This window comes from Bos mutus, chromosome 12, assembly GCF_027580195.1.
Source record: "Bos mutus isolate GX-2022 chromosome 12, NWIPB_WYAK_1.1, whole genome shotgun sequence".
NCBI classification, from domain to species: Eukaryota; Metazoa; Chordata; class Mammalia; order Artiodactyla; family Bovidae; genus Bos; species Bos mutus.
In genome coordinates, this window is record NC_091628.1 from 31,522,600 (window position 1) to 31,546,388 (window position 23,789).

Consider the following 23,789-nt stretch of genomic DNA (forward strand, 5'->3'; position numbering starts at 1 on the left):
CCAACCCCAAACTTGCAGTCCATCCCTCTCCCTTCCCCTCTCACCCTTGGCAACCACCAGTCAGTCCTCTATGTCTGAAGTCTCTTTCTGTTTTGTAGATAGGTTCATTTGTGCTCTGCATTACATTTTGCATATAAGTGCTGTCACTTATATAGCACAAATACCAGTATTTGTCTTTCTATTTCTGACTTACTTCACTTAGTATGATAATCTCTAGTTGCATCCACGTTGCTGCAAATTTTATTTTATTTTATTCTTTTTTATGGATGAGCAGTAAGTCCGTTGTATGTATGTACCATGTCTTCTTTATCCATTCACCTGTTGATGGACATGTAGGTTGCTTCCATGTCTTGGCTATTGTGAATAGTGCTGCGATGGACATGGGGGTGCGTGTATCTTTTTGAATTAGGGTTTTATATGGGTATATGCCTAGGAATAGGATTGAGGTGTGTGCGGGCTCAGTCACCTAGGTGTGTCCGACTCTTTGTGACCCCAAGGATTGCTGTATCACTTGGTAATTGTATTTTTAGTTTTCTGAGGAACTATTTTTTTTTCCAAATTCTTTTCCCATTTAGATTATTACAGAATATTTAGTAGAGTTCCTTGTGCTATACAGTTGATTCTTGTTGATTGTCTATTTTAGAGTGAAAGATTATCTATAGAGTGAAAGTGAAAAAAAGTGAAAGTGAATGTCGCTGAGTCATGTCCAACTCTTTGCGACCCCATGGACTATACAGTCCATGGGATTCTCCAGGCCAGAATACTGGAGTGGGTAGTTGTTCCCTTCTCCAGGGCATCTTCCCAACCCAGGGATCAAACCCAGGTCTCCTGCATTGCAGGCGGATTCTTTACCAACTGAGCCACCAGGGAAGCCCTTATATAGAGTATTATATATATGAGGCTTCCCAGGTAGCACTAGAGGTAAAGAAAGTGAGAGTGTTAGCCACTCAGTCATGTCCGACTCTTTGCAACCCCGTGAACTGTAGCCCACCATGCTCTTCTGTCCATGGGGATTCTCCAGGCAAGAATACTGGAGTGGGTTGCCATGCCCTCCTCCAAGGGATCTTCCTGACCCCGGGATTAAACCTGGGTCTACTGCATTGCAGGAAGTTTCTTATCACCTGAGCCACCAGGTACAGAACCCTCCTGCCAGAGTAGGAGATGCAAGAGACCCAGGTTCAATCCCTGGGTAGGGAAGATCCCCTGGAGTAGTGTATATCTAAATTATATTTGAAACATGATCCAGGGTTCAAACTGGATTCAGTCCCCACTCTGATATGTGCAAAGTCTCTGTGCAGATTCCTTAATAAGAATAGCGGTTCATACTTAGGTCTCACCGTGTTTTGGACGCCACTCTAGGCACCTGTATTGGTTAGGGATTTCATTCTCATAACTTCCTAATCCTAGGAAGCAGCGCTATCATTTTCACCTTCTCTTCAAGGGAAGGTTAAGTAACTGCCCATATAACTAATCTGCAGTGGAGAAGGCAGCACGGTTCTTGTCCTTAATCCTTGCTCCCATCAGGAGTTCACACACATAAAATGCTTAGTTTTAGGGTCTGGTGTATAGTACACACTTCTCATGTGTTTGCTGTTAACTGCTGCTACTGTTACGTCTTCCCAGCCTTGGTTTCCTTTTCTGTAAAATGGGAAGAGTTAGCACTTTGTGTGGCTGTTGGGAGATTCAGTGGGAGGCTGTACACAAACTCTGTGCCTACACTTAGGAGGACTGTGCTGTGCTTAGTTGGCCAGGTGTGTCTGACTTTGTGACCCCATGGACTGCAGCCCACCAGGCTCCTCTGTCCATTGGATTCTCCAGGCAAGAATACTGGAATGGGTTCCCATGCCCTCTTCCAGGGGATCTTCCCAACCCAGGGATTGAAACCAGGTCTCCTGCATTGCCAGTGGATTCTTTACCATCTGAGCCATAATCAGTTGTAATTGCTGTGGTGAAAGGCAGTGAGCTGGGCAGAATAGAAACTACAAAGATAATCCCCTCAGTTTTCAAGGGCAGCAATTAGTGATGCAAATAAAACAGGTTACAACCAAGCCTATTGCAAAGCCCTATGGGAAGAGAGCAATAAGAGGGGTGTGGAGGAGCGATGCTCCACCAGAGATGGAACCAGTCTTCTTGTACTCATCTTTTAGGTCTCCAGTTCAACATCACCCATCCTGGGAAGCTCCCCAGGCTCCCCCAAACTAGGTTTGCCCTCCCCTCACGTAGGACTCATCTCACCAGCTCAGTGAGGACCAGGAGTGACTGTCTTGCTCACTCTGATGGCTCCAGCCGGGGTGTGCCAGGGAGGAGGTACTCAGAGATGTTTGCTAAATGAAAGAAACATGGAGTTTTAAAATTGATATTGGTCTCACTGGTCCTCCTGGGCATTGATGAGGAAATTCAGGGCATACAGAACAAAAGAGCCACAATGAGGGCAAAAACACACACGTCACATGACAGAATCACCATCCCCAAAATATCCAACTGACCAAACTGTGACGTGGGATTAACCAAATGAGATCTGACAGGAATAAGTGTAAAGGACTGTATTTGGCTGGCAAAGCCAGCTGACCGCCCTAGGACTATGGGGAAGAAAGCAGCTGAGACAGCATATGTGAGAAAGATTCAGGCTTTTAGTTAACTCTGTTTAGCCAAGAACCCAACCTTGAACACCATTAACAGGTGGATGGGGTTCGGGATGCAGGTGGTGCCAAGTCTTGTTCAATCACTCAGTTGTGTCCAACTCTTTGCGACCTCATGGACTGCAGCACGCCAGGCTCCCCTGTCCTTCACCATCTCCGGAGTTTGCTCAAACTCATGCTCGTTGAGTTGGTGATACCATCCAGTCATCTCATCCTCTGTTGCCCCCTTCTCCTTCTGCCTTCAGTCTTTTCCAGCATCATCATCTTTTCTGGCTCTTTGCATCAGGTGGCCAAAGTATTGGAGCTTCAGCATCAGTCCTTCCAGCGAATGTTCAGGACTGATTTCCTTTAGGATTCTCTGGTTTGGTCTCCTTGCTGCCCAAGGGACTCTCAAGAGTCTTCTCCAACACCACAATTCAAGCATCAGTTCTTTGGCGCTCAGCCTTTTTTATGGTCCAACTCTCACATCTGTACATGACTACTGGAAAAACCATGGTGGTGGTGATTTAGTCGCTAAGTGTGTCCAACTCCTGCAACCCCATGGACTGTGTAGCCTACCAGGCTCCTCTGTCCATGGGATTCTCCAGGCAAGAACACTGGAGTGGGTTGCTATTTCCTTCTCCAGGGTATTTCCCAACCCAGGGATCAAACCTGGGTCTCTTGCATTGCAGGCAGATTCTTTACTAACTGAGCCAGAAGGGAAGCCCATGGCAATATTTAGGGCATAGTTATACTTAAAGAGTTTTATTTATACTTATTTGTTGTTTATCTAAAATTCAAATTTGAAGGAATGTCATGCTTTTATGGGCTTCCAAGGTGGCGCTAGTGGTAAAGAATCTGTATGGATGTACTGGAAAAACCATGACTTTGACTATACGGCCCTTTGTTGGCAAAGTGATCTCTCTGCTTTTTAATACCTTCTCTAGGTTTGTCAAACGTTTGCCAGGTCTTACCATTTAATTTACATTTCAAGAGGAACAGGAATTACAAGTACATTCTATGATCCTGCCCCCATACTTCATTTTCCTCATCTGTCAAATGGGTACCTGCCCCACCGGGTTGTGAGCATTAAGTAATCTGACGGTTTTGTTATTGTTCACTGGCAAAGAACAACAAAAGGAACATAAATGTTTTGAAAAGTAAAGAACTGGGTGGAAAAATATCTCCTTCAAAGTTTTTCTCTGAGGCAAAGAGATCAAACTTCATCTTTATAACCCCTGACAGTACAGCTACTATTTAAGAATGAAAGAAGTCAAGACAGGAAGATTTCATCTTGATATAAGCAAACACTCTCTAACATCTAAAGCTCTCTGGCAGTGGAATGACCTGTCTTGGGAGGTGGTGAGTTCCCTGTGTGTCCAGGTATTCAAACACAGCACAGGTGCTCATTTGGTGGGGCTGGACAAGACGCCCCGGCGCCTTCCTACTGTTGACACCTGAGCAGTACCGAGTGTGCCTTTCTATCCTTTATTGATATCTGGCTGAGGTTCATTACCATAAATCATATTTCATCCTTGAAATCCAATGGGATGAATTCCATTGTCAGTCTCCTTGGACAGGAAAGTTGGAGAAATTTAATACTGTGTTGAGGGTCACATACTGCATGTAAGTCCCAAGTCAAACTTGGGACCCAGATCTGATAGACTCAAGGCCCTGCTCTTGCCAGTATGTTCTTGCTGGGCTTCCCCTCAATCCCCTTGGAGGTTTGTGTGCAGGACAGAACAGAGTGGGGTGGGGGCTGGGGGGCAGTACAAACTTGCAGGCCAGGAAGTGTTCGGGCCAAATGCCGCTGATATACGTTTTGACTGGCAGGCGCAGTGCTTTTGGCTGCCAATGTTTAATAATTGGAGGAGTTCACATAAAAATCTGATTTCCTACTTATCTGGAAAAACGAACTCTAGCTGTGCTGGCCTGTATTCCCACTTGACAACAATGGCTGCAGTGACCAAGGACTGGCCTGCTCCAGACCTGGCCCCATGCTCTCAACTGCCACCACCCCTGTGGCCTTGCATCCGGTTCCCTCCTCCTCACCCAGCAACCCCCTAGGAGGTGTCAGGGTGCTACTCCCTGCGTGAACATTTCACATGCATGCATAACACGTCATAGGTTTGGGGACAGGAAAATGCCTGTCATATATTCTAGAGGGAACTAAGCCTCAGAGAGTCACAGGGCAGCTGTGCCCGACCTAAGCAGGACCCTGGCCTCCAATGCCAACAGTACAAGACCCTGGAGGGGACATTCTCCTGAGAGGGTAGCTGCCCTCAGGGAGGACCCATGTCCCAGAGACCAAACATCCCTTGCACTGGAGGATGACTGTCCCCTGGAAGGACTTTGATCTTTAGGCTCCATAAGATAGAGCTTTATCTGGTTGGACAGCTCTTGGCCCTGAGGTGGTAATGACAGAGACCCCAAAACGTCCCCAGCATCTTATAGCAGAGAGAGCTAAGCAGGGGGTCCATTGACTCGAGCTTGATGTTCACAGTAAGAATTTCTTATCAGTCTATCCTTTCATATTTCTGATCTCCTGCCAGAAGACCCCATGTCCCTGGGCCGTCTTTCCTTCCCTCCACCCTTCCTTCCTTCCGTCCCATCTGTGGGGTATTTGAAGGTGTAATTGTCACCCCTAAGTCATTCTGAGAGTCTGGGCTAGATTTTGGTTGATGCAGAGAGGATGGTCTAGGACCAGGATGCCTGGATTCAGGTCTGGCTCAACCATTTGTGCCATTCCTGTGCCTGTGGGAAGGTCTTTCCTCATCTCTGGGACTCAGCTTCTGCTTCTGTAACGTGAGAGGCTGTGTTAGGGTATCACACAAGTCGCCTAACAGTTTTATAATCTTCCGATTCAGAGGCAGAGCTGGGAATAGTAGGATTTGGGACACGGCCCCAAATCTTGGCAGTAGAAGAAGGAATGGTTGTTGCCCATCAGAGCTGCTTGCTTCCTTCTTCCCTTTCTCCTTTATTCCTGTTTCATTCCTTTCCTTCCTTCCATCTTTCCTTTCATCATCCATCTGTCATCCCTCTATATGTCTGTCCGTCCTTCTCCCCCCACTTCCTTCTTAGCTTTTCTCTTTTTCTTTCTTTTCTTTTGAGATGTTTTAACTGATCAAGATGAAGATCTGACTTTGTGAACATAGAAATCAACTAAGCATCTTGTGTGAACACCCAGTGAGCAAGGTCCTAGGCAGCCCGAGAAACTGCGCCCTTGTCTGCCTTTCTGGTCTAGTCAGGTGTACCATCCCCCTGGCACTCCACTCTTACTTAGATCTTCAGCTAACTTACTTAGGTCTTAGCTGTAAATTAAAGAGAAATTATTCTCCTTCAAGGCAGAATTTAGTATCTACTTTTTCCTCTAATCAAAAGGAAAGTTTCTGAGCCGGGGGGAGAGGTATGTGTGAGGTCCATACAGCTAGAACTGGAGTCCATGGAGCTGCTGTGTGCACAGGACCATAATGCGTCCTGATTTCACCTTGTTTCTTGCTTCATCTGGTATCTTCTCAATAAACATCAGTTGGCCATGCACCATGTGCCCAGCCTCTGCTGGACACTGGGTTGAAATGATTGATTACCCCAATTGCCTGGCTGCTAGATATGCACATTTCAAGGAGCAAATTCACAGAAGATGCAGGAAGAAGGCGAGGGGCTGAACCACTCTTCCTGTCCTCCTCTCTCCTAAGTCTTGGTCTTTTGTCTTCTCCTAATTCATGGGGTCGCAGAGAGTCGGACACGACTGAGTGACTGAACTGAACTGAATGTCCAACTTGCCGTTATAAGTGAACAAATGGGACTTCCAAATGAGATAAGGCAAAACTGTGTGCTTCTCTTTTGAAGGAAGGTAGGCAGTCAGGAAAGAGCTTTTTTGATTTTGTATCACACAAATAATATATTCATGTTTAATTTTAGGATAGCATCTTGAGTCTGAAATACGGTGCCCTCTCTCTGCTTACCTTGCTGTAATAGAAACATTTGTGTACGGTCTCATGTAGATGGCAGAGCCTGGCACTGATATTCCTAGGTCAGCCATAGAGGGGATTATCTCACTTCTGAATCTGGGTGGGTAGCGAATTATAGCTGAGGTTTTACTTGTTCACTTGGATAACCAGCATGACTCACTAAGAAATACTGTGTAGACTTGGATAGATACATCGGTCAAGGAACCTCCCGGCTGAAGGAAGACAGAGATGTCTCACTATGTTCCCCACAGACCTGGGACTGCTAAGTGGGAACTAAACTAGGTATTTACAATCAGGATGGTTTTGTCATGGGAGAAAATTTTTTGTGAGTGGCTTCCTCAAATGCAAAGAGGAGTGGGAGAGAAAGGTTGGAGGGACTCTATAAGATAAGGTAGTCGGCACTGAATGATCTTCAGTTACAATTCCAGCTTAGGAAACAGGGGGTCACCATTCCTGAGATAGACCCCAGAGTTCTGTTCTCTTTCAAAATAAGTGTTTTGAGATATTCATATACTGTATAATTCACCCATTTAAATTGTATAATTTAATGGAAAAGATGCTGATGCTGAGAAAGATTGAGAGCAGGAGGAGAAAGGGGCAACACAGGATGAGATGGTTGGATGGCATCAGTGACTCCATGGACATGAGTTTGAGCAAGCTCTGGGAGATAATGAAGGACAGCGAAGCCTGGCATGCTGCAGTCCATGGGGATTGCAAAGAGCAGGACATGATGGAGCAACTGAACAACAAAAATGGTCTTTCGCACATAGGCAGACATATGCAACCATCACTACAGACAATTTCAGAACCCTTCATTATCTCAGAAAGAACCTCTGTACCTTTTAGCTGTCACCCTTTACTCTTCTATACCTCCCCGCCCTAAGCAAACACTAATCTACTTTCAGTCCCTGTAGATTTGCTTATTCTGAGTATTTCATATAAACAGAATAATAAAATATGTGGCATTTTATTATTAAATATATAAGTATGTGCTGTCTTCTTGCACTCAGCATAATATGTCAGGGTTCATTCATGTTGTACTAAGTATAAGCACTTCATTTCTTTTTATTGCCAAATAATATTCCATTGTATTGTATGGGTCTCCCACGTTTTAGCCATCCATTTGCCAGTAGATGGACATAATGCTGCAGTGAACAGTCATATGCTAGTTCTTTTGCGGAACAAGTTTTCATCCTCTAGGGTACATACCTAAGGGAGGAAGTACCAGGTCATATGTAAGCATAACTATATGTTTTAACCATTTGAAGAACTGCCAGACTATGTCCCAAAGTGGCTATCTTATGTTCCCATGAGCAGCATATGAGAGTTTCAGTTTCTCCAAGTTCTTGCCAGTCCTTGTTACCCTGTCTTTTCATCACTGTCCCAGTGGATTTGAGGCAGTATCTCATTGTGGATTTGGTGTGCATTTCTCTGATGGCTCATGATGCTGAGCATCTTTGCATGTGCTTATTGATTATTTGTACCTCTTCTTTGAAGAAATGTCTTTTTAGATCTCTTTTCCATTTTTAAATTGGATTATTTGTTACCAAGTTGTAAGAGTTCTTCAATTTTTAATTAGATTATATATTAATATATTTTATGTAGTTACATATTCTAAATATGTATTATAAAAATATTTTTATGTTCTAGACATAAAATTTAGAGGTATCAATATTAAGATGTGCTGTGCTTAATTGCTTAGTCCTGTCTGACTCTTTGCTACTCATTGGACTATAGCAACCTAGGCTCCTTTGTCCATGTGATTCTTCAGGCAAGAATACTAGAATGGGTGTCATTTCCTTCCATAGGGGATCTTCCACACTCAGGGATCAAACTTGAGTCTCCTGTGTCTCCTGCATCGCAGGCAGCTTCTGTATATCTAGATTTTAACATATTCTAGATATATCAATATTTCTGTATTCTAGATACAAATCCTTTATCAGATAAATACTTTGCGGATATTTTCTCTCATTCTGTGCATTCTTTTTTCACTTGCTTGATAGTATTCTTTGAAGCACAAAAGTTTTAACTTTTGAGGAAGTCCAGTTGATCTACTTTTTTCTTTTGTTGCTGATATCATGTATAAGAATCCAGTGTCAAATCTGAGATCATGCAGATTTACCTCTCTGTTTTCTTCTAAAAGTTGTATAGTTTTTGCTCTTAAATTTAGGCCTTTGATACATTTTGAGTTCATATTTATGTATGGTTTGATGTAAAGGTCCTCTATTCTTTTGTGTGTAGAGTTGTTCCAGCATTTGTTGAAAAGACTGATCTTTCCCCATTGAATGGTCTTGGCAGCCCGGTTGAAAACCAACAGACCATGGACTCAAGGGCTTATTTATGAACTCTTAGTTCTACTTCACCGATCTGCTTGTCTGTCCTTATGCCAGTACTACACTGTCTTAATCATGGTTGTTTACAGTTTTAGTAGTAACTTTTGAAATTGAAAAGTGTGAGTCCTCTTTCTCAAGGTTGTTTTGGCTCTTCTGGGTCCCATTCAATTGTAAATTTTAGCATCAGCCTGTCAGTTTCTACTAAGAAGTTATCCAGCATTCTGATAGGGATTGCAATGAATCCATAGATCAATTTGAGGAGCACTGCTATCTTAACAATATTAAGTCTTCCAATTCATGAACATAGGTAGTATTACCATTTATTTACTTCATTTCTTTCCACAGTATTTTTGCGGTTTGCAAAATATAAGCTTCACACTTCTTTTGTTAAATATATTCCTGAGTGTTTTATTCTGTTTTGATGCTGTTATAAATAAAACTTTTATTTCATTTTCAGATTGTTCATTGAAAGTACATAGAAGTATATAATACTTTTGCATATTGATCTTGAATCCTGAAATCTTGCTGAACTCATTTACTAGTTCCAATTAATAGGTTTTTTTTTTGTTTTTTTTTTTAGTGGACTCCTTAGGATTTTCTATATACAAGATCATGTCATTTGAAAACAGAGAAAATTTCTTCCTTTGAAATCTGGATGCCTTTTATTTCTTTTTCTTGCTGAATTGCTCTAGCTGGAATGTTTATTGTAACATTATTCATAATAACCATTGAAGCCCTAGTACAGTGCTGAACAGAAGTGGTAAGACTGGACAACCTTGTCTTGTTCCTAATCTTAGGGGGAAAGCATCCAGCATTTTACTATTAACAGTGTTGTTAGCTGTTATGTTTTTTTGTATATCAGAATGAGGAAATGCCCTTCTGTTCCTAGTTTTTTGAGAGAGTGTGTGTGTGTGTGTGTGTGTGTTTTGTTGTGAAAGGGGTTTGGATTTTTTTAATTTATTTTTTTTAATTAAAAGGTAATTGCTTTACAGAATTTTTTTTCCTGTCAAGCCTCAACATGAATCAGCCACAGCTATGCATATGTCCTCTCCCTCTTGAACCTCCCTCCCATCTCCCTCCCCATCCCACCCCTCTAGGTTGGTACAAAGACCCTGTTTGAGTTCCCTGAGACATATAGCAAATTCCCATTGGCCATCTATTTTCCATATGGTGATGTAAGTTTCCATGTTACTCTTTCCACATATCGCACCATCTCCTTCCTTCTCCCCATGTCCAAAAGTCTATTCTCTATGTCTGTTTCTCCATTGCTGCCCTGCAAATAAAATAAATTATTTGGTACTATCTTTCTAGATTCCATATATATATGCATTCGTATACGATATTTATCTTTCTCTTTTTGACTTACTTTACTCTGTATAATGGCTCTAGGTTCATCTACCTCTTTAGAACGGACTCAAATGTGTTCCCTTTTATGGCTGAGTAATAGTCCATTGTGTATATGTACCACAGCTTCTTTATCCATTCATCTATCAATGGACATCTAGGTTGCTTCCATGTTGTAGATATTGTAAATAGTGCTGCAATGAACACTGGGGTACACGTGTCTTTTTCACTTATGGTTTCCTCAGGCTATATGCCTAGGAGTGGGATTGCTGGGTCATATGGTGGTTTTATTCCTAGCTTTTTAAGGAATCTCCATACCGTCTTCCATAAGGATTTGGATTTTGTCAAATGCTTTTCCTGTACCTAATGAAAGGATCATGAGATTTTTGTTTCTTATTCCATTTATATTGTATATTAATGACATTGACTGGTTGTTGGATGTTAAAGCGATCTTGCATTCCTGGAACACCCACTCTGGCAGGTGCATACTTCTTTTATAGGTATTGGGTTTGCTGGAAATTGAGCTCTTTTTGCATCCACATTCATAAAAAGTATTGACCTGTTTTCCCTTTGTGATGTCTTTGGTTTTGGTATCCGGGTAGCACTGGCTTCATAGAATGAATTGGAAAGTTTTGCCTTTTGTTCTTTTAGAAAAATTTGTGAAGAATTGGTGTTCATTCTCTAGATATCTGATAGAATTCCCTTGTCTTCTGGGCCTGAGTTTCTCTTTGTGGGCAGTATTTTGGTGACTGATTCAATCTCTTTTCTTATAGGTGTATTCAGTTTGTCTGTTTCTTTTGAGTTACTTTCAGTAGTTTATGTCTTTCTAGGAACCTATTTATTTCATCTGTTATCTAATTTATTGGCATACAGTTATATTATTCCTTTACAATTCTTTTTATTTTAGTAGTGTCAATAGTAATATCTACTGTTTCTCTTCTGGTCGTATTAATTTGTCTTTCCTCTTTTCTTGGCTTGTCTGTCAAAAGGTTTGTCCGTTGTGTTTATTTTTTCAAAGAACTAGCTTTTGGATTCATGAATTTTTTTCTACTGGTTTTTTGGACATGACTTAGTGACTGAACAACAAGTTTCCTTCACTTACTGGTTTCTAATTTCATTCCACTGTGGTCAAAGAACATACTTTGTCTTATTTCTATCCTTTTAATTTAATTGAAGTTTGTTTTATGGCCTAGTGTATAGTTTATCCTGGGGAATGTTCTATGTGCATTTGAGAAGAGTGTGTATTCTGCTGTGATGGATTCTGTTTATGTCTGTTAAGTCCTGTTGGCTATCTGCATTGTTCAAGTTCTTTATTTCCTTTTTAGCCATCTCTCTCGTTATGTCCATTATTGAAAGTAAGGTATTGAAATCTTCGTCTATTATTGTTGAATTTTCTATTCTTCAGTCCTGTCAGTTTTTCCTTCCTGTATTTTGGTGCTCTGTTGCTAGTTGCCTACATATTTATAATTATTATATCTTCCTGCTAAACACTATCATTATTACAAAACACCCTCTTTATCTCTAGTAATGTTTTTTGTTTTAGTCTATTTTATCTAATATTTAGCAACCGAACAACAATAGCTATTTATCTAATATTACTATAGCTATTTCAGCTTTCTTGTGGTTGCTCCAAAGCTCTGTTTTGAATTCTCAAAAGCTTTGGTGGGCAACTAAAGTCAAAAGTGCGATGTGAAAACTCTCATTTCTAGATAGGATCCTTTTCATGGTGTTGGTTAATTACCTTCTTATCCTCTTCACTTCATCCTCAGTAAATTAAAATCACATCCTCCTTAAAAATAATTAGGAGTCCTCATGACCAGGACTTAAGAGTTAAGGTAAATGAAATTAAAGGAAAAGGAAATCAAGAAAAAGTTTATGAAAATCACGGGGATGAACAAGTACTCGGAAATAAGATATTTACTATTGAACTCTTCTTCAGTCTGAAAAACCCCCTAAAATCCTTGGGCCATTCACTTGCTCCACACTCCATAGAAGAGTTCCTAGGTGATGCCCTTGGGAAATAGAGTGGCATGAAGCCTGCCATGCTGGGACCTCTATGTCTGTGTGCCCTGATATGCCAGAGTGATTACAGATTTCAAAAGGAAAAAACACATTGAAAAAGTAGATATAATACCACTCTGAGCAAGGGTCCCTGTTCGATCTTCCCCTGCGCCCAAGTCTGCCCGCTGTCCTGAAGGATGACAGCCCAGCTACTCCTGCTGGATGAGAAAACCTCATTCTGTGCCAGCTTCCTGTCGCTGCTTTGAGTTCTAAGAGTCCAGAGAGGGGAGGTGGTGTGACCTCCCTGCCTCTGGGTGTGGCCTGAGTCCCTGGTGACAGAGTGTCTGCACCATGGGTACACCGGCGGTCTCCGGAGCAGCTCTTCCTCACTCTTTCAACAGCCAGCCACTTCGGTCTCAGGAAATCACTTCACGGCGCTGGCTGTGTTTAGAAGTCGTTTTTAATTTTGTGACGAAGACAAATGCGTCCTATGGGAATAGTAAGTGGTTTTACTGGTGATATTAATGGAACCGTGACCTCTTCTGTATCTGTGGTCATACAAAACAAAAAATGTTTGTATTATAATATGTCAGGCAAGTTCATTCTTAGCCCTTCCTTGAAGCAAATTGCAGAGGAAATATACTATTAATAAGCCTGGAGAATAGAGTGTGTGTATCTGTAGGCATAAGTTCATTTGTAAACATAGTGGATTTATAATGCCACTATTAACTGTGCTACAAATGGTGTGTTTTGAATTATGCTGGGACGGACACCAATCACTGAAATTCTGATATTTTTTGAACAGTGGGCCCAGTGCTAAAATTGGCATTGACTTATGAAATTCAAGTGTTGGAAGGATCCAGAATGAACAAGGGCTAGATGAAGTTCAAAGGCATGTCGCATTAGCTGCTTTTGTTTTCTTTTGGGACTGGCATTCCTTAGACTAAAAATGACTACACCAAGGTTTACTGTTTCCTCAGGAACATTTTATGCCAGTGTCCTTTGTTGAAAATGGTTGCTTAAGGAGACAGTAAATTAAATGTGAAGGATTTACAATTTAGTTACATGAATTAAACCATTTCCTGGTGTTTGTGTTTACCTTGGGACTCACAAAGGAGATAAAAATATAGACTCACAGGAGGAAGGAAAGGAATTGATCGAATCCCAGTAGTCCTGCCTGGATGTCCAGCTCAGCAGTTTTATTCAGGGGAGGAATTTTGTGCTGATAAGTGAATCTTTGTCTCCGTATAATTAACTCTTCCTCTCTACAGATGCTACTACACTCACTGAGCCTTCCTAATAGACATACAACTATTAATGTGATAGTTAATGTCTCCTAGTATACTGGACAAAACTGATGTAAATCACATGAAATTTATAGTTTTCCTCAAGTAAAAATGGTTTAGACATTGAGACTTACATGCAATGATTTAAAATGTTATTGTAAAATCATACATGCTTATTCTAGAAAATCTCACAAAAACAGAAGGGCTTTTCTGGTGACTCAATGGTAAAGAATCTGCCTGCAATGCAGGAAACACAGGAGACTCGGATTCGATCCCTGGGTTGGGAAGATCCCCTGGAGGTGGAAATGGCAACCCACTCCAGTATTCTTGCCTGGGAAACCCCATGGACAGAGGAGCCTGGCAGGCTACAGTCCATGGGGTCACAAAGAAAATAATAACAACTCATAATACTCAAAGGGAATCATGGCTAACATTTTAGTGTATTTGTTTTGTCTTTTTTTATGCCATTATATGAATATAAATTTGTACTTTCTGTAGTTTAGATCTTGAGTATAATTTATGATTTTCATATAGCCTAACCCCCCTTTCTCAAGTTCAAATTTCTCATAATGAGAAAATTAATAGCTAACACGTACACATCTACCAGGTACCATTCTAAACATTTTATATGTGTGAATTATGTCACCCTTGAGATAAGTATTACAGATGAGGGATGGAATTGGCGAAATGCTTTGGCTACATGGCTCAGATGGTAAAGCATCTGTCTACAATGTGAGAGACCTGGGTTTGATCCCTGGGTTGGGGAGATTCCCTGGAGAAGGAAATGGCAACCCACTCCAGTACTCTTGCCTTGAAAATCCCACGGACGGAGGAGCTGGGTGTAGGCTACTATCCATGGGGTTGCAAAGAGTCAGGTATGACTGAGCATCTTCACTTTCTTCACTTTCTTTCACTGCTAGTAAGGGGCAGAGCTAGGATTTGAACCCTGGTTGTGAAGTGCATGCTTTTTTTTTTTGTGGTCATGCTGCTCATCTTTCCTGGACCAGGATTTGAACTTACGCCCTCAGCAGCAATGAAAGTACGAGTCCTAACCACTTAAGGGAAGTGAAAGTCACTCAGTCGTGTCTGACTCTTTGAGACCCCATGGACTGTCCAGTCCATGTAATTCTCCAGGCCGGAATACTGGATTGGGTAGCTGTTCCCTTCTCCAGTGGATCTTCCCAACCCAGGGATCAAACCCAGGTCTCCTGCATTGCAGGCAGATTCTTTACCAGCTGAGTCACAAGGGAAGCCCAAGAATGCTGGAGTGGGTCACTGGTCAGCCCTAAATTCTCCTAACATGTACGGTCTTAACCACAATCTGTTGTCCCCCTCACTCCCCCAGCTCTGAGCCTTGTCCTGAGGCTGTCCCAAAGGCACCTCCACCCTTCCCTGCCCCTCAGTGAGCATCCTCGTCTGGGAATTCCTCCAACACTAGACCGTGTGACATCGCACACACTTGCCCCAGAGAACTGTGACAATCAGCCTGTCTCTGAAAAACAATTGCCAACAACAGGGCTTCCTATGACGAGGGAGCGAGCTCTGATGAGGGGAGGTGGGGCAGGGAAGGATCCTTGGACTGGAGCTCAGGAGAAGAAACTGACCTCTGGGGTTTCTGTTCACAGCAAGACAACTCTCTGCACCTGTTCACGCCTCTCTCTCCTCATCTGTAAAATGACAGGGTTGGAGAGTAGTTCATTCACTGGCTCATTCATTCATTTCATATGAGGCAGAGATGAATACCGTCTGTCTCCTCTCCTAAGAAGTCATCATCCCACGTGTACCCAGGGAAGTTGTGCGTTAGGTGCTATAACAGGAGAGTTCTGGGGCTGCTGGCAAAGCCCCTGAGGTGGGCTGGGATGGGAAGCAGGAAGGGCTGGCCCAGGAAGGCTTCCCAGGAGACCAGGAGGAATCATTCAAGGGTTTCTGATCATCCAAGATGGGCTGTATTAATTGGGTCCCTCTAGGGCCTCCTCTGGTGTATGTCACACACCGCCACCTTCAGCAGGCTACAGCAAGGTCCCTTTTTTCGTGGTGGTGGAGTGGTTGTGTGTATGTGTATGTGTGTATGTTAAAAACTACAGAACTTTATCATTTCACATTCTAGACACTCGAGGTGGCAGCAGGGCCGTGCCCCACTGAAGCCTGTAGGGAGCCCCTGTTTGCCTCTCCTTACCTTCTGAGGGGGGCTGGCGACCCTCGGTGGCCCTGACCTCCAACTGCATTGCTCCATCTCTGCTTTGTCTCCATATGTGTTCTCCCTGGATGTCTCTCCTCACATGGCCATCATCTTATATGGACGCCAGGCCTATTGGACTAGGGCCCCACCCTACTTGACTGAAGTAACTCTATTGGCAGTGACTCTATTTGACCCTAGTGAGGTCACACTCTGCAGTGCTGGGGTTAGAACATATCATTTGTGTGGGGGAGGGGCAGGGGGAGACACAGTTCATAACAATGTCTGCAGCCCCCAGTCAGTCCGGGCAGCCATGGCCCCCATCATGCCCATGTTTTTTCTCCCTTTATTCTCTGTTTGGCATCCAGGATTATTCTGAACGGCGAGCAGGTGAGGGCCCAGGGGAGAGTCTGCACAGGGCTTCTTTCCATCTGGGCAGGGAGGGTTGGGTCCAAGGGGAGAAGTTAAGAGCAGTGTTTCCTGAAGAGATCACTGTCAGGGGATTCCAAAGGCGAGGTGGACTACGAGAGTGTTTCTGAAAGAATGTTCAGTCCTGTCCCTACAGGAACTGCAGGGAAGCCCAGCAAGTGGTTTGAGTCCTTCTGACCTCTGAGGTGGACAAAATGCTGTCGACTGGGGAAAAAAAAAATCATAATGTGAGAGTTGTGAGTTAAGTTTTATTGGGGGCGAAATAAGGACTATAGCTTGGAAGACAGCATCTCAGATATCTCTGAGAAACTGCTCCAAAGAGGCAGGAGGGGGGTGGGGAAGGTCAACATATATGTGATTTTGATGAACGGTAAGTATGTGCAATCAAGCATGTATTATTTTTTTGCAGAAGATTTCTGCTTGTCTTGAGGAGCAGATGTCACCAGGAGGGATTTTAGTGCTTTTTTAGATATGAGGAGATGCAAGAATTGGGCTCATATAATCATCTCCTGAGACTATCTAACTAGCTGAAGACTGACTGCCCATTTTCCCCAGAGCGCCTCATTCCTGCTGTCCACCCTGAACTCCCTCCAGAGGGTGTTGAGGGTCAGCCCTGCAGAGGCACCTGATTTAATCCTCATAGAGGTAAAAGGCAAGGCCAATTTGTAGCTGACAGTGCCATGCTTTTAAAGGTGATCTCTTGGTGATTAGGCAAAGCCCTTTCCAGGTCTCTTCGCGTACACTCGCGCGTGCTTTACTGTTCGTAGTCGTGCAGTGCGGGCTAAAGAACTGGACACACGTGCTTGTGAAATAAATGCCGTGTTCACCGTGCTTCTCCTGCCTTCACCCTACCCCCTCTCCTGAAGTAGTTCAGACCGTCTCGTTTTACTTGTCGGCCTTTAAGCTGCAGAAAGCGGTGGAGGCGTGTTTCTGTCATTCAAATGGAAATACTCTCTCCAGCCTGACACCTTGGTCCCCACTCTCCGCTCTCGTTGGTGCTCCTAAGACTGTGGACCTGTGCACCCACCTCCTCTGACTTCTGACAAAGGCTCAGGAGGGCGCTTCCTGAGGCCCTTTGCAAAGCTGTGGGAAGGTGTTTATGCAGAATATTCACCTTACTCTCACTCTGCACTTTTATGGCTTTTTCTCTGAATGATCTAAACACTCCTCATCCCATCCCCCAGGTCACAATTTGCAAAGTAGGGACTGGGCCCCGGGGTCTGCTGATTGAAGGCCGAGACCTGAATAAGGAATTTGGTTTCCTTAGAGAAGCTTTCTGTATCTGGGCAGAAACACGGAAGGCCGGGTGAGAGAGAAGAATACGGATGTATGGGGGTCACATGAATGGGAAGGTGTATGGTGGCCCCACGTTGCCGCGCCAGCTTCAGTGTCTGGGTGTTCATCGTACAGTCATTTATGTTTGTGTGTTTTCATTTTCTTCTCATTCAGATACAGGTAGACCTTTCGTAGACATGCGCAGTGAAATCCCTAAGGTTATAAATATGACCGAAGGGAAGAAGGTGGTCATCCCCTGCCGGGTCTCGTCTCCCAGCATCAGTGTTACTTTAAAAAAGGTAAAACTTCTCTCACCTGCTCTTCACCGCAAGTGAGCAGAATGTATTGTTATTTTCTGTCTCTGGAATAGTTTGCTTACATACTTTTCTATAATAGCTTTTTACTCAGAAGTCTGAGTGCTAGATGTTATACCCATGTGTGTATTTAAATGGAATAAGAGGATAATGTTCTGGGCATAAATCTATGTGAATCACAGAAGAACCAAAATCATGAAAATTTTTATGCATTGCCATAAATTCAAACATCTGTAAATGTCAGAAAAACCAATTCTATGGGGTATACAAATTAATTATCCAGATTTTGGCTGAAGGCAGAACTGCCAGGCAGGATACCTGACTCTCCAGGCATCTGAGAACTGTTGCTTTGGTCTGAGTTGGGAATTCCCTGATAACAAAAGGCTTATCTTTTGCCGAGCATCTAAACTTAACCTCATAGGGGAAATAAAAAACTATAAGTGAGGGTTTTCTTCATATTATGTTGTAAATTGTGCATGAAGAGAAGGAAAATGATTTCAAGTAAAATCTAATAAAGACAAAATCCCTAAAATGTGCCAAGCCAGGTATTTCAGCTGGTTACTTTAGGGGTAGTGCTAAGTCTGAGAATTAGATAAAAACTCCCCAAATGGAAAACTGCAGTAAATCCTGGGTGCTTAGAGCTTAGGAGAAATGAACACTGTCTAAAGCATCTCCTGGCACTGCCCATCACATAGAAGTTGGGACTCAGGTGGTGACGGTAGTCAAATTGGAAGAATCCAGAGTGATTTTCAGTATCACCGATTGACCCTGAATCCTGAAATGTGATGAGGTATCTCCCTGTCTTCATACCTTGCATTCAGTCCCCTACATTGTGGAGTTACATCTTCAGTATCACACTGGGTACCATTGCCAGGAAATATAAAATCGTGGTAGACGAGGTAGAAACCCCAGAGGAGTCAAACTCAGTTGGTAGAAGAAAAAACTGAGGTTTCCAGGGAGTGAGGGGCTTTGGGGGCCACACGGAACATTTTAGCCCACGTTCTGTCTTCTGCTCCCGTGCTCCTTCATCCTTTGCTGAGGGTTTTGTTTGCACAGGAGGAGGACCAGAGTGGTTCAGAGCAGAGGCTGGGATCATACAGCCTGGGTTCTTCCTCCCCTCACTGTCCACTTACCTGCCAGAGAGATGGGCAAGTTGTGAGACCTCCCTCCACAACAGTGTCCTCACTGGAGAGATGGGAGAGTTACAGGAGTACCCCTTCACCTGTCAGGAAGGCTACGCGAGGTGCTTGGAAGACACTTAGGACCTCGCCTGGCATAGGCAAGCCCATTCACAGCTTACTATCCATGTTACATACCTAACAGTTTAATGCCCAGTAATCAATGTATTATCAAGCGATGTTTTCAAGAGCCTGGCATTACTCCACTTAGTCCAAGACGATAATTGCTCTGTGATGAATATGGAGCAAACCATGGGGATATGAAACTTCTTGTTTCATGTAAGCCCCTTGCCTTCTGGCCCTAATGCAGGTTGCTTGTCTGTCTGAGGAATTTTCCCAAATTCTCACCTGCAAGCATTTTGGGAAGGAAAGCTTATTTTCTCTGTTTTCCCACCCAGCTCTATGATACAAAAGAAAAGCAAGTGAGAGAAGCATAAAATTCTAACAAGGATTTTGGTATATCATATATATGTTTCGAAAATGTTCTAACCTATTACATATATATGCTGACATGACATTATCATGAGGTCTTTCCCTTCCTCTTCTCTTCCCATCCCTCTTTTCCTAACTTGCTGCCCCTTCCCTCTCCTTTTTCCCCTGCCTACTTCAGTAGAACCCTGGTCAGCTGGTGACAGCTCCCTGGGGCCTACTCTCTTGCAAGGCTGCCCATCTTCCTGCCTCTTTAGGACACATACAGCGATTGCCACAGCTGATGAGCTTTGTAGCCTTTTGCTGTTTTAGCTCTTGTCAGCTAGACATAAAGTGGCTTTGTCAGTGGACTACAACTACTGGCAGTCGTGGATAGACGAGAGTAAGAGACACACTTCAGAGGAAAACTGAATGTGTTTTTTGGTGGCGCAGAGAAAGTCCATCAGCCAACCTTTCCCTTAGATTCAGCACATACTTGTTTTCTTGTGTTTTTAAAGCATTTCTCATGTTTTCAAGCATTGACAGATTTCAATCCCGGTTATAAATTTTTCTGAGACCTTCCTTTTAATAGTTTGCACCAAGTTAGAAAAGAAGGTTCTTTCTCCTCCCCACCCTCCCAACCCCCCTGCCAGGGAATGCAGAGCATTCCCAAGTTTACAAGTAGCCTCCTAATGTACTAAAGCATGAAATGCATCCTTTAATTGCTTTCAGTTCTTCATAAACAGGATGCAGTTCATCTCAAACCCACGTAAGGCTCTGGGGACGTGCACCAGGGTGGACATACACTCACTGGGAGAGGCAGCTAGTGCTTTTGAAACAGAAATCTCTGCCATCAGGTCACACATCCCAGTCCGATTCGCTCCTTCCACAAGCAGTATACTTGTGGATCGACAGATAGAGCGGTGGAAGGTGGTGTGTACTTTTAAAAAGAAGACAGAGAAGACTTGAGCTTCTTTATGGCAGTTAATGCTATGAATCTTTATAATCTGTTGTGAGAAGGTGATCTGATCCCCCCCCCCAACCTTTTCCAACTGGGGATAAATAATAGTAGTCATCAGACCATTGCCTCTGAAATTGGCTGACAATCTGGCATCAGGGAATTTGGCTCTGCTGCTCTGTGGAGCTGGAGAAGGAAGGCAATGGCACCCCACTCCAGTACTCTTGCCTGAAAACCCCATGGACGGAGGAGCCTGGTAGGCTGCAGTCCGTGGGGTCTCTAGGAGTAGAACACGACTGAGCTACTTCACTTTCACTTTTTACTTTCATGCATTGGAGAAGGAAATGGCAACCCACTCCAGTATTCTTGCCTGGAGAGTCCCAGGGATGGGGAAGCCTGGTGGGCTGCCGTCTATGGGGTCACACAGAGTCAGACATGACCGAAGCGACTTAGCAGCAGCAGCAGCTCTGTGAAACAGTGACCCTTTACTCAAAGTAGAGGCTTTAGATTAACTCTCTGGTGTGCAGGAAAAGGCATTAGGGGAGAATCAAATGGTGGGTTCTTTTCTTCCGTTTGGACTCGCTGTTTAGCAGTACTTCTAGGAATTCGCAAGCACATCATTCCTGACTGTCTTTGGCCTCACATCCTTTTTCAGATCTCTTTGCTCTCAGGAGCTGCAGCATCTGAGAGTTGCCCTCCCTGGTGCAGAGTCAGTACCATCAGTTTCCCCAGAGTGATAATAACCCCAGTGAGTGCCAAGTTAATGCTGTGAATCCTGGCGGACCACCAATGATGCACAGTCCTTTTAAGATAGCCAACTCCTTAACGAATCACGCAAAATGAGATGACAAGGTTTGGCTTGTTAAGAGCTCCCGGTGATGAGACCAAGAAGATAACCAGGCAGCCCTAGTGGAAAAAAATTCCTAATTCATTTTCCTATTGAGCATCAGGCCAGTTTGTTACAGAGACTCCCAGAAGCTTGAAGAGACACAGGGTCCTGCTAGAATTCTGACAAACGACAACTAGGTATGCCCTAGGTGGGTGCAGCTTGCTGCTAAGACTAATAACAAATTATGTTGTTGACAATAATTTATCATGGTTAACGTATCATGTGTTACATGCAAAGAAAACTAAAGAACCAATTATGACAACCTGGAGTTTCTACCTGCACTATTCTCATTTGAGATAAAATTTGTATTTCAACAATTACAAACTATGAGTGAAGCTCTCACCATAGCACTAATATGATTTTGTGAACACACATTTCTTCCTTTTCCAGTTTCCATCTGGTACTCTGATCCCCAATGGAAAAAGAATAATCTGGGACAGTAGGAGGGGTTTTATAATACATAAAGCATCCTACAGAGAAGTGGGGCTTTTGACCTGCGAGACAACAGTCAACGGACATTTGTACAAGTCAAACTATCTCATAATTCGGCAAAGTAAGTGATGTTCCGGAAGCGTGAACGTACGCCGGGGCGCTCAAGGGTTAATCTACTTAATGAAACGTTGATTTTTTTTTTAACGTGACTCCTTATGCTTACAGCCAACACAATCACAGACGTCTGGATAAGCACACCAGGCCCAGTCAGACAACTGAGAGGCCATACTCTCACCCTCAACTGCACGGCTACCACCCCATTGAACACAAGAGTTGAGATGACCTGGAGTTACCCTGGAGGAGTGAGTGACCTCCTTTTCTATTTCTTCTATAGGACAGTATTTAGTTTTTGCAAGTGAGATGCTAAACTGAGTTTTTGAAGTAAGGGAGAAAAAGCAGAATATTCTGATGCCGCTGGCAGAGTCAATAAAGGAGCTTTGGGTTTGGTTCGGGTGCTTCTCTTCCCTGACGTGTTGTGAGTATGATCTGCAGAGATACCGTCTTTTGATGTCTGGAGGTTTTGTTTGGAAGTGTATAGCTGGTATTTCTATTGCATGATTCTGGGTGGAAAAGGGGATTGTTTTATCCTTGGAAACGAGTCTCTAGGATTTAGAGATGAGAAAGAAAGTTATCACAACATGCCAGGCAGGGGCTATCTTTTGTAACAACAACAGCAAAAAGTTGTTGTCGGTGCATTAATTGAAGAGACCGGCAGACAGGCAGGCACCTGATTGGAGCATGTTTGGGAAAGATAGTACAACCCAGCCACCGAATATTCTGTTTGTTAAGGGACAAAGGAGTGATTCTGTCTTTCAGAAAAATGGAAAGAATGAAGCCTGAGTTGGGTTCCCTTGTTCAAATTAAACATCCTCGCAAACAATCTTTGTTTTAAATATGTATACAGGGGGAATCTCTGATAAACTGTTGAGAATCGTCCGACAGTGAGTCCAGCGCCGTTTCTTATGTGTCTGTATGATTTATGGTTCAGATCCCAGGTAAAACATTGGTTACATCATTCAGGTGGCCCAGTCACAAAGTTAGCTTATGATTAAATTATGTATACATTACATAGCATGTATTAGATGGCATATGTAGAATTAGGATGAGTGCCGCAGTCCCCAGCCACTGTTTTATTTAATTGAAGTACAACTGAGTTACAATGTTAGTTTAGCTTCAGGTATGCAACATAGTGATACAGACTTTTTACAGATTATGCTCTCTTGACAGTTATTACAAAATACTGGGCTATATTCCCTGTGCTGTACAGTATACATACTTCTTGCTAGGAAAACAGAATAAACTGGCAACAAAAGGTATCACAAAGACCCCATAGGGACATATTAAAGACTCATCAGTCATAAGGTATTTTCTAGAAAATGGTTGAAATAAGATTGCTACAACTTGTGGCAATATGTTCTGGGTTTTGCTAGAAGCCATATATTCTTAATACATGGAAGGAGGGAAGAAATTTTTATCCTTTTAGTGTTGCTGCTGTGAGAGTATGGTGATACATCTGTTGAATGTCCATAACTTTGAAAGTGGCCCTGTTCAATAGACCTTTCTGTGATGGAAGTGGTCTAGTACATTACACGTCACAACATATGCCTAACAGCCTGGGGAATGCGGTCTGTGGGACTAAAGATCTAAGTTGTTAACTGGGTTTCATTTTGACTTAGATAGCCTGTGGCTGCTGACAAGACTGTTGTAAAACCCAGAGGCAGTTTTAGGATACCAAGGCAGAAACAATGAAGATGTTACCAAACTGGGGAAGAAGAGCAGCAACAAGCACAAAATTTCTGATCTAGCATCGTATCCTGCCATTTGGATGTCCTATCTCTTTAGTCTTCTTTTAATCTGGACTAGTCCCTCAGTGTTTTTATCTCTCTTGTTGTGTTGATTTTAACAGACCCCTTCCCTCTCTTCCTCTCTTCCTGGAAGTGAAGTTGCTCAGTCGTATCTGACTCTTTGTGACCCCGTGGACTGTAGTCCACCAGGCTCCTCTGTCCTTGGGATTTTCCAGGCAAGAATATTAGAGTGGGTTGCCATTTCCTTCTCCAGGGGATCTTCCTGACCCAGGGATCAAACCTGAGTTTCTTGCACTGCAGGCAGACTCTTTA

The 23,789-nt window shown here is 43.2% G+C and overlaps 1 protein-coding gene across 4 annotated transcripts in view; it reads left to right on the top strand.

The window, feature by feature from the left end:
* The window catches only part of FLT1 (fms related receptor tyrosine kinase 1), a 208,410-nt gene that overhangs the window by 48,266 nt on the left and 136,355 nt on the right, over window positions 1-23,789 (top strand). For all 4 annotated transcript variants that reach the window (XM_005902171.2, XM_070380477.1, XM_070380479.1 and 1 more), the window contains exons 5-7: window positions 17,608-17,732; window positions 21,571-21,733; window positions 21,838-21,974. In XM_005902171.2, the coding sequence (XP_005902233.2) occupies window positions 17,608-17,732; window positions 21,571-21,733; window positions 21,838-21,974 (425 nt within the window). The remainder of the gene's footprint in view (window positions 1-17,607; window positions 17,733-21,570; window positions 21,734-21,837; window positions 21,975-23,789) is intronic.